General features: G+C 39.2%; 1 protein-coding gene across 1 annotated transcript; it reads right to left on the bottom strand.

Annotated features, from left to right (window-relative positions):
* Window positions 1–1,857: 1,857 nt before the first annotated feature.
* rtca (RNA 3'-terminal phosphate cyclase) lies at window positions 1,858–8,297 on the bottom strand. The gene is made up of 11 exons (XM_087783315.1): window positions 8,140–8,297; window positions 7,887–7,987; window positions 6,764–6,907; window positions 6,551–6,674; window positions 5,256–5,314; window positions 5,055–5,196; window positions 4,866–4,987; window positions 4,415–4,473; window positions 4,218–4,312; window positions 2,161–2,265; window positions 1,858–2,065 (listed from the first exon to the last, which is right to left on the bottom strand). Exons 1-11 carry the CDS (start codon window positions 8,182–8,184, stop codon window positions 1,967–1,969), a joined length of 1,095 nt encoding a protein of 364 aa, XP_087639441.1. The 5' UTR covers window positions 8,185–8,297; the 3' UTR covers window positions 1,858–1,966.
* Between the last annotated feature and the right edge of the window lie 1,171 nt (window positions 8,298–9,468).

Here is a 9,468-nt window from a genome sequence, read left to right as displayed (position 1 = left end):
AAGACACGTTGTCATGGTGACCGGGGGCCACGCCCATAGCGACTGCAGCCAATCAGCTCGCGGAGCGGACGAGTGGTGCGTTCAAGGACGGCTAGGACCCGCGTCAACACGAGCGCGAATTAAAAAAAAAAAAATAGACATTTTTAAATCATTTGACGATTTATTTTAAACCCACGTCGTTTCTTCTTAAACGACTTAGTAACAGCGAGTTCGGAAGAATTGTATTGATTTCTGCTCTTTTATCAAAGTTGTCTCCCATTTTCTCTCAACACAACAAAGACACGGGCTTGTTTACGTCATTGACGTCCAATGTTATTATATTATTATTATATATTATTATAAGATTCTCCGTCTACAGTTCGTCATCAACTTCATTAACGATTATTTACTTATTTTAAATCAGAAATGCTCACCGGACCACGTGTGTGTACTCATTGTGTTTGGAGATTATTCTCCGTTTCCTTTGTAAATGTAAAATCTCACTTTGAATATTGAGATTTATGTCCACAGTCGCTGACAATTTACAACAAAAAAGAATTTAATGAAAAAAGAATTCTGTGGGTTTGAAGAGGAAGGAACGTTTTATGAAGAACTGAAAACATGGGATTGTAAAGAAAGCTTCAATCTAGTCGAGAGAGTATTTAGTGAAATAAATAAACCGATCCAAAACCTCCAGATAATACATTGAGGTTTTAATCTTGGGTTTTCTCCGGGTAATCCAGTTTTCTCCCGTGGTCCAAAAAACAAGGCCGGCGGAGAATATACATAATATATTTAATAAGATGACCATTGTGAGTAGCTGGATATACAGTATTTAATGGAAAATCATTTGTATTTTTAACATTGTTTTATATAAATATATATATATATATATATATATATAAATATAATTTGTAACAGTTTAACCCAAAACATTAATCAAAGAAAATTGAGTTGCAAAATATATATTAAAATATGAATATAAATAAGCACAAAACAAATCAACGTAAAACGATTCTCTTGGTCTCTCACAACTGGACTTGGAAGTTGAGACATGAACCTGGGCTAGAGTTGGTCCGACAAGCGTGCGTGCGTGCGTGCGTGCGTGCGCGTGCGTTTCTCAGGTTGTTTATTAACACATTCAGGTAGACAACAAAATTGGCCTGTTTAGGCAAACCTTCCATTAATAATAATTAATAACGTTTTGTTTCTAAACGGTTCTAAATAAAAGTTGGACAGATCATTACACGAGTGTAGTCACAGTTTTTAGAGACAAAAAAAACAAAAACCCAACAGAATACCTCAAGGGTTCCAAGTCCCAGTCATGGCGTCTCGCTCACCTGCGATCAAGGAAATCCACACTTGGTTCGGAGCAGGTCCCGCTGCAGGGGAAGAAGGCGCCTGTAGGATCCGGGGCCCCTCCTGCTGCATCGTCCAGGCCCCGGCGTCTGCCATGCTTGCAGGGCGGCGAGCGGACTGTGCCAGGACTGGGGCCCACGATCGCGCCGGTGTCAGGTGACCCCCCCTCTCAGGTCCGGTTACTTCTGCTCCCAGGATGGGGAGGCAGGTGTGAGTTTACACCCCCCCCCCCTCAGGTTTCAATACATGGACAAGGATCCACTGATGTACACGACTGTACATCCAGTCACAGGTGAGTTTAGGAGGTTAGAGGGTCCGATCCACACGACACCGCTGATGTCACGGAAACAGGTCGAGGGAAGTCGGGCGTGGAAACGAACAGGTCACCTCTTCTGCGACAACATGTAGCCGAGCCGGGTCGGAAACACAAGAGCCCGCAGGAGACCGGCAACACGTGACCTCGGGAGGACCAGGTGATACCACACCGGAGACAAAACACTGAAGGAACACAGACAATGGTAACTGAAGGAATTTATTTAATGAAGGAATTAACAACTAACAGAAAAGACCCTGAGACAAAAGCAGAGTGGATCTACAGCAGCTACATAGTATGCATATGTGCCAGCGTCTACAGGTGAGGGTTGGTGACCCCGGCTCCTTGACATTCCACCATGAACGTGGGGTTGCCGCCACCGTCGTCCTCCGACTTGGTGATCGTGAATTTCGCCTGAAATGAAACGGGGGGAAAAAAAAAAAAAAACTCATCTCTGTCCGTTTGTGTTGACACTATAACATGATTATCTCAGGTAAACAGTTTCATACCTGAGTCAGCTGTTCTGCCATGTGGATGGCCGTCTGCGTGTGCAGTGTCACGGGGCCGGTCCGGATCCGAGAGGTTCCCTTGGCCAGAGCCATGAAGATGATGAGCTGAGATACAGAAGTTATGGGAGAGTGAGCGAGAACATTTAAAGAGTTATCAACGGATGGAACAACCGACTCTTTCACCGATTCCTTGTTTTTAAACTTTAAAATGGTTCAGAATCAAACCGTTAACAGTCCGGTTTCTTGATTAGAAACACGTCACTGGGTCACAGACATTACGCGTCGATCCAAGAATCGACGACGGCAAATGGACGATAGAGAATCTAGTCAAATAATGTAGTATTGAAAAGAAAACCCAGGCATGTGAGAAGTGTTTATTCAAAGATTCATGTGCCTTTTTCAGTTGAGTTGGAGTCTGAACATTTGTTTAATCGTCGTATCTCAGGTTGATACATATACCTGTGACCCCTGTGTGACCCTCAGGTGCATTTCTGACAATCCATTCTGTTTTTGTCATTTACAAACACTTTAATAGTTTTGCTATTTTTTCTTTTCTTTAGATAACAAACTGGATATGTTATAGATAATATATTCTTACGTTCCAGATGACTTGTACAAAAATCTAAAAATAAAGACACATTTTTCCTACACATTATTGTGTGCCACATGTTTTGGCATCTATCATCTGTGGATTGTCCTAGAGGTGGAGATTCCAGATATTAAGAAAGAATCATATACAGTAAACATGTCTCTTACATCAGCATTTCATCTCTCTCTACAAGTAGCAGTGGAAATATGAATTTTTGAAGACCGATTGTGGATTTAATTTTGCTCATTATGTTATTCATTTTGTTCTCCTGTGGTCTATAAACAGTGCAAGTCCAAGGCGTGGAATGTGAAGCTTTAGTTCCAAAAACAGAGGATCTCTTTCATGACGCGTGAGAAGAATGAATTGGTGTTTAAACGTAGGCGGCGGGAGATTTGTGGGACTTTGTCATTCGTCAGTATTCAAGAAGAAAATCTACACTTGTTCCTGAACATGTGTAGAGTTTGTTTGAATTCAAGGATGCTAAAAATTAAGAATAAAATAATTTGTTTACTTCACAACTAACAGAAGAGATAAAAATATATATTTTTAACTTCACAACTAATAGAAAAGAAACTATATATTTTAACTTCACAACTAATATAAGAAAACAAATGTTTTAACTTCACTACAAACAGAAGAAAAAAAAATGTAACTTCACTACAAACAGAAGAAATAAAATATATATTTTAAACTTCACAACTAAATGAAGAAATAAAATAAATATATATTTTTAACTTCACAACTAACACAAGAAATAAAATATACATTTTTAACTTCACAACAGAATAAAATAAAATAATTTGTTTACTTTAGAACTAACAGAAGAGATAAAAATATATATTTTTAACTTCACTACAAACAGAAGAAATAAAATATATATTTTTAACTTCACAACTAACAGAAGAAATAAAATATATATTTTTAACTTCACAATTAACAGAAGAAATAAAATATATATTTTTAACTTCACAACAAACAGAAGAAATAAAATATATATTTTTAACTTCACAACTAACAGAAGAAATAAAATATATATTTTTAACTTCACAATTAACAGAAGAAATAAAATATATATTTTTAACTTCACAATTAACAGAAGAAATAAAATATATATTTATAACAGATAGATGAAAAGATAAGAAGTTCACCGACACTTATTTCTGCTTATTTAAAAGAAACAGGAAGTGCTGTTTGATTCTACTGATTTTTAAAAATTAACACATTAATGGGCGAAGAATCCATTATTAAATAAATAAGTATAATTATAACGATCGAGACTGAACAAATATCCAAATTTCAAAGTAAACTGTAAGAAACTGAAGCTCATTCTTAAAAGTGTAAGACATACTTAAAACACATCACAGTTGCACAACATCTTTGTCTTAGAAGCATTTTCAAATGATGGATCCACGGCAGTACATGGCAGTTGTACTGGTCGCTTACAATTTCAGCATTCAAGTCGTCTCACCTGATCCTGCAGGAACTCGTCCACACAACCGTTTTGGCGAACGTTCCTCAGCAACATCTCAGCAGCTTCAATTCCAATCTTATCTGCATACACACCTGAAACACGCACAGCATTAGCATGTCAGAGCCACAATGAACACAAACACACGTCCTTATGGTGGTCGCTTCTGCCCCCTAGTGGCTCATATACGTACTCACCTTTCTTCCCAAGTGCTGAACCAGCAAAGATGCATCCTGTAGAAGACTCTGCAATGATTCTGTGAACACATACGAATGTAATTAGCGGTTTCACTATGAGCCGATTTGAAAGTCTGAGAATTAGATTTTATTATTATTCCTTTAAACTGATAGTTCAACTAAAATTCAAACGTCACTCATTTTCTACTCACTCTCATGTCAACTAACGTTGGATTCTTTTCAGAGTAATCTGTTCTTTTTTAGAGTTATAGACAAAGGAGTTTGTTCATTTTAATGTAGCGACTGGAGCTCAGATGTCTTCGTCTTCATCTTCGTCCAAAAAGACACTTAAAAACAAATACTTTAAGTAAAGAACCAAACCAAACATGTAAGCTTAAACAGAATTTAAACATCATCTGTAGAATCCAAACATGTAGAAGAAATAACAATTGTCGAGGTGGGCGGGGCTTACAAGATCCCATTGCCATTCCCAGTGGCTTTCTCCTTCTCCTGCGTCGCCTGGATATTGATGTAGAGATCTTTAATTTCCCTCCTGATGGTCCGAACAGCAGCAGCAGACATATCTTTCGCCAGCTGGACACAAACGATTATTATCAAACCCAGAGGAGGCGCCTTGGAGCGGTTTGGGGGTCGACCGCACCTTATAAGGCAGAACTCCAGCCACGAACGCTCGGCCGTGGATCTTGGTGATGTTTCCTCTCTCGGTCAGGATGACGGGCAGCAGCTCCTTGACCGGATTCACCGTCACTATCACTTCGCCGCCACCCTTGGGGTAGAACCCCCTGACGCGGGAAACACTCGTCAGAATGCTAAGTGGCAAACAGGATTATGACTTACTGACTTCATTTTGATGTCACAGTTGAAGTTAAAGCCGAATTTCTCCACAATGGGTTTGAAGACCTGAAGAAGATTCAACAACATTGTTTAATTAGACTTGTCCTGTAAGTAAGTAAAGGAAAGGTTATTTGTGACTGACTCGTCACGTTTTCACAGGTAATAATCTAGAGACACCTTAATACAGTAGCAGGGTTCGAGTTTCACCGCGGCACTTGCCGTGACCGTCCTCCACACTTGCTGTAATGTTAAATGAAAAATTGCCGGGACCACCCTTGGCTTTTAAATACTGGTATGAATTAAAATAAAATCGTCCTGACTCGACTGTTATTTAACATTTTAACCTGTTCAACATCCAACAGTAAAAGGTAAACAACATGGGCGCGGCCATTTTGGAAGCTTGTGTCAAAGGTTAGCCGACGACGGAAACAGCAGTGCTGAGTGATGCACTCGTTACATCAGCGTCTCCAAGGAGGTGAATTTTGGTCAGGCAGAGAACTTTTTAAATGCAAAGCAAGGAAAGGGTGGAAAAAAAGGAAAGACAAGGAATAAGAGGCTGTTGGGGAAAAATGTAGCAAAATACACAACCTTTTTTTTAAGTTTATTTCATAGTTTAAATCAGTGCTTAAAGTATTAAGTGGTTCATTTGCCCGCGAAACTCGCCAGTTCCTGAAATCTCATTACTCATTTGACTTTTACATAAAATCCAGTCATTTTATAATCATGTTCTTGTAATTCTCACTACCTGAACATGTATGCCAGGTGCTTATTGATTCACATCTTTCATTTAAGTTGGTGAATTTTTGTTGTATTACATATTTGTTATAAATAATGAAATTACTAGCAGTAGAAGCACAAGATGTTAATGCATAGCTGATATGATAAAATGAAATTATGTCAAACCCTAGTGAATTAATTAAAAATGTTATTGCATTATTTGTTGCAAGTCAAATATATGATTATATATTGAAGCTGCCATTTTACTTTATTGTGGTTTTCAGTTGGTGTTAAAGCAGCTCTATGCGATTTTTAGTCGAGCGAACCAGTGGACTAAAGCGGTAGTGTTTAGCCCGACGGGAGACTACATTTCCCATGAGCACTCGCTAAACGTCGCAAACGTTACCATGATGTAATGAAATATGATATGACGGCTTTGTAAATAAAATAACTTTTGTTTTTGTACCGTGATTCCCCCGTTGCCTTGACCCTAAAAAGTTTAAATTCGAAGCCTGCAGTAGAGCGAGCAGCCGAGCTACTAGTAAAATGTACAATAAATCAGTGGATTGATCCTGAGATTCAGACCTTCACAGTGTAGTCGATCTGAGGAGCCATTTCTGCATTAGTTCCTCCCTTAAGGCAGAGCTGTGAGGCGGCGTCGGCAAACAGAGCGCAGGGCAGAGCAGCCTGCAGCAGCAGACACACACTCCTGACACAAAAAGCAAATATTTAAGAGTCAATTACAAATGGAAATATTTGAAAAAGATCTGATAAACAATCGTATTCAAAGTGTCTCACCCTGCTGTCTGAGTGTCGGCCGTGTGGTTGCCCGCCAGAATCTTTCCTGGCGCCAGGCTGATGTCTGTGGAGCCAATGGTGGCTCCCTGCAGGCTTCCACTACACAGATCTGAGACCAGCTGCAAGCCGCTCAAGTGCTGAGGCCTGAAGAAAAAAGTCATTGAATGTCTGTTTGTTTTTTCATTAGAAAAAAAGCCACCAATGTAACTAATAAATGATCACAATGGACATTCCTCTCATCTCTGCATTTTCATATCAGTGATTTTATTAGATGCACATCACACAATATCAAAATCGATTGCACATCCATTGTTATTCTATAAAAGAAATAATGATTATTAATGGCCCTGGGAATAATTACAGTCGATCCACCAACAATTGTTTTGTTCAATGGAAATGTATGTTTAACATTGTCTGTGAAACATGATATATGAAGAAGAGAAAATATGAAGTGATTTTCTCTACGGAGAAACTATCCATCCATCCACAAAACCATAATAACTTTAGTAATTGTGAAGCAACAAATGTGTCGACGAGTGTCGAGTTATTATTGGTTGGTTTAGTACTCAGTCGGGAATTCTGATGCACTTTTATTTATAGAGAATTTAGATCTAATGTACATTAAAAAAAGGAGAAACCATTTTATTTTCACTGTTGATATATTTAAACATGACTATAGTTTTTTTAAATGAAAACTCCATCATATTTTTTTTAGCAAAATAATGTTGATGTCAGAGATTTTGAGATGGGACACTTTTATTTAGATCAATCGTACCTTAAATATTAATTTAAATATTTTATTTTGTCTACTGATAAACATTTTTCTTACGTGTATTATCACATTTAAGCGTGGATATATTTGTTAGTAATGTATTAATTTATTCACTTTCAAATAAAACCTAAGTCGATAGGAAGAAAATGAAAAAAATAAATCTTTCTAAGTCTCTTTTTTAAATAATCGATATGGGCGTTCGAATCCTGAAATCCAGACATATTTTCTGATTCAACATGTTTTAAAGAACCGATGGTTTGATGGAGCTTCTTTAGACAATAAAAGCTCGATATGTTTTCATGACCAACTTTAAAGAAAAGGCTAACGCTAGCCGGCTAGCTGCTGACTCACCTGAGCCCGGGCGTGCTTCTGCCGGCTCGGATTTTGGAGATTTTCACAGGAGTCCCGGTGACGCAGCTCAGGGCAGCAGACAACCGCAGTATCTGTCCTCCCTGCACACAACCACCGCACAGAGACACGCTTAGAGCCGGTGAGAGTGAGCCGAGGACCCGCTGCTACTTTTAGCATCCAGTTAGCATGTTAGCAGCGGCGGACCGCGCACAAACGACTCCCTCATTTCAGCGCCTGCTGGCTCAATACTCACTCCCTCCATCACACTGCCGTCCAGCTCCAGGGGCGCAGACTCCATGTTCTCACGGGGCGGTAAATACAAACTCTGTGCGCTCGGAGGATCCGCTCTCTCTGCTGCTGCCGCCGGTACTTTGTTGTCACTTCTTCGCCGCGAACTTCTCTTCTCGTCAAGAAGTCGCGGCCACGACGAACGCTACTTCCGCTTGGCTTCAAAATAAAACGCAGGCTATACATCCTTGAGCCATTTTAAACAAAGCGACCAAGTGTTATTCGTTAATTCCTTTATCGTTGTTGATGTCTAGGGAGTCACTTTCATTGAATTTCGTTGAATCATTTGCGCATCATGACGAGGGGGGGCGTGAGACGTTGACGCAGCACCGACCGGAAGTTGTTTTTACAATTTTATTGTTTTAAATCAGTAGTAGATCAGTAGAAAATGCACAATAAAGAAGAAATCAAATAATAATAAACAGTACGTGGCGTGAAGGTGCAACGTCATTGACTAATGAGAAGAAGAAGAAAAAACGAAGACGTAGAGTAGAAGAGTTCAAGTAACTCGACAAATGTGGGGTATTGTTCAGTAGTGACGGGAGGATGGGGAGATTGACAGCTGGATTGGCTCTGGTAGTGAAACCCTTCTACCAAATTGTCATTTTCTATTCTCACCTTCGGTCAAAAGTAAGTAAGTAAGTAATTTTTATTTGTATAGCGCTTTTCCAGACCAGGGTCACAAAGCGCTTAAACAATCAAAACAATATTCAATAAAGTATATACTTTAGAGGTCAAGATAAAACTGATAACACAACAGGAGTTCCAGAAAATCAAGGAAAAGCCTGAACAAATAAAAACGTCTTAAGATGTTTCTTAAAGGAGTCAGTAGATCCATCAAGCGAAAAGAGAGAGAAAGATCGTTCCAAAGCTTAGGAGCAACAGTCTGGAAGGATTTCTCTCCTCTGGTCCTGAGCCGTGTGCGTGGAACCATAAGTAGATTCTGATCCACAGACCTCAGAGCCCGAGCTGGGGTGCAAGTCTGGATCAGATCAGTGATGGAAGGTCTGACCATGAATAGAACTGAAAGTAAGAACCAGAATTTTAAAGTTGATCCTGAAAGAAACTGGAAGCCAGTGAAGTGTTTTAAGGATCGGAATCATCTGCAGGCGAGACAAATCCTTCTTGTTAAGACATGAAAATAAACTGTTACAACAGTCCAGGCGAGAAGACACAAACGCATGGATTACAAGCTTCAGATCATGTTCCGACAACATTTTCCTAAATGTTACATTTATATTACATTACATTACATTAGTTACATTATAGTGACGGGAGGATGGGGAGATTGACA

This window comes from Callionymus lyra, chromosome 2 (assembly GCF_982586985.1).
Source record: "Callionymus lyra chromosome 2, fCalLyr1.hap1.1, whole genome shotgun sequence".
Taxonomy (NCBI): Eukaryota; Metazoa; Chordata; class Actinopteri; order Syngnathiformes; family Callionymidae; genus Callionymus; species Callionymus lyra.
This window is presented reverse-complemented; position numbering and strand designations above follow the sequence as displayed.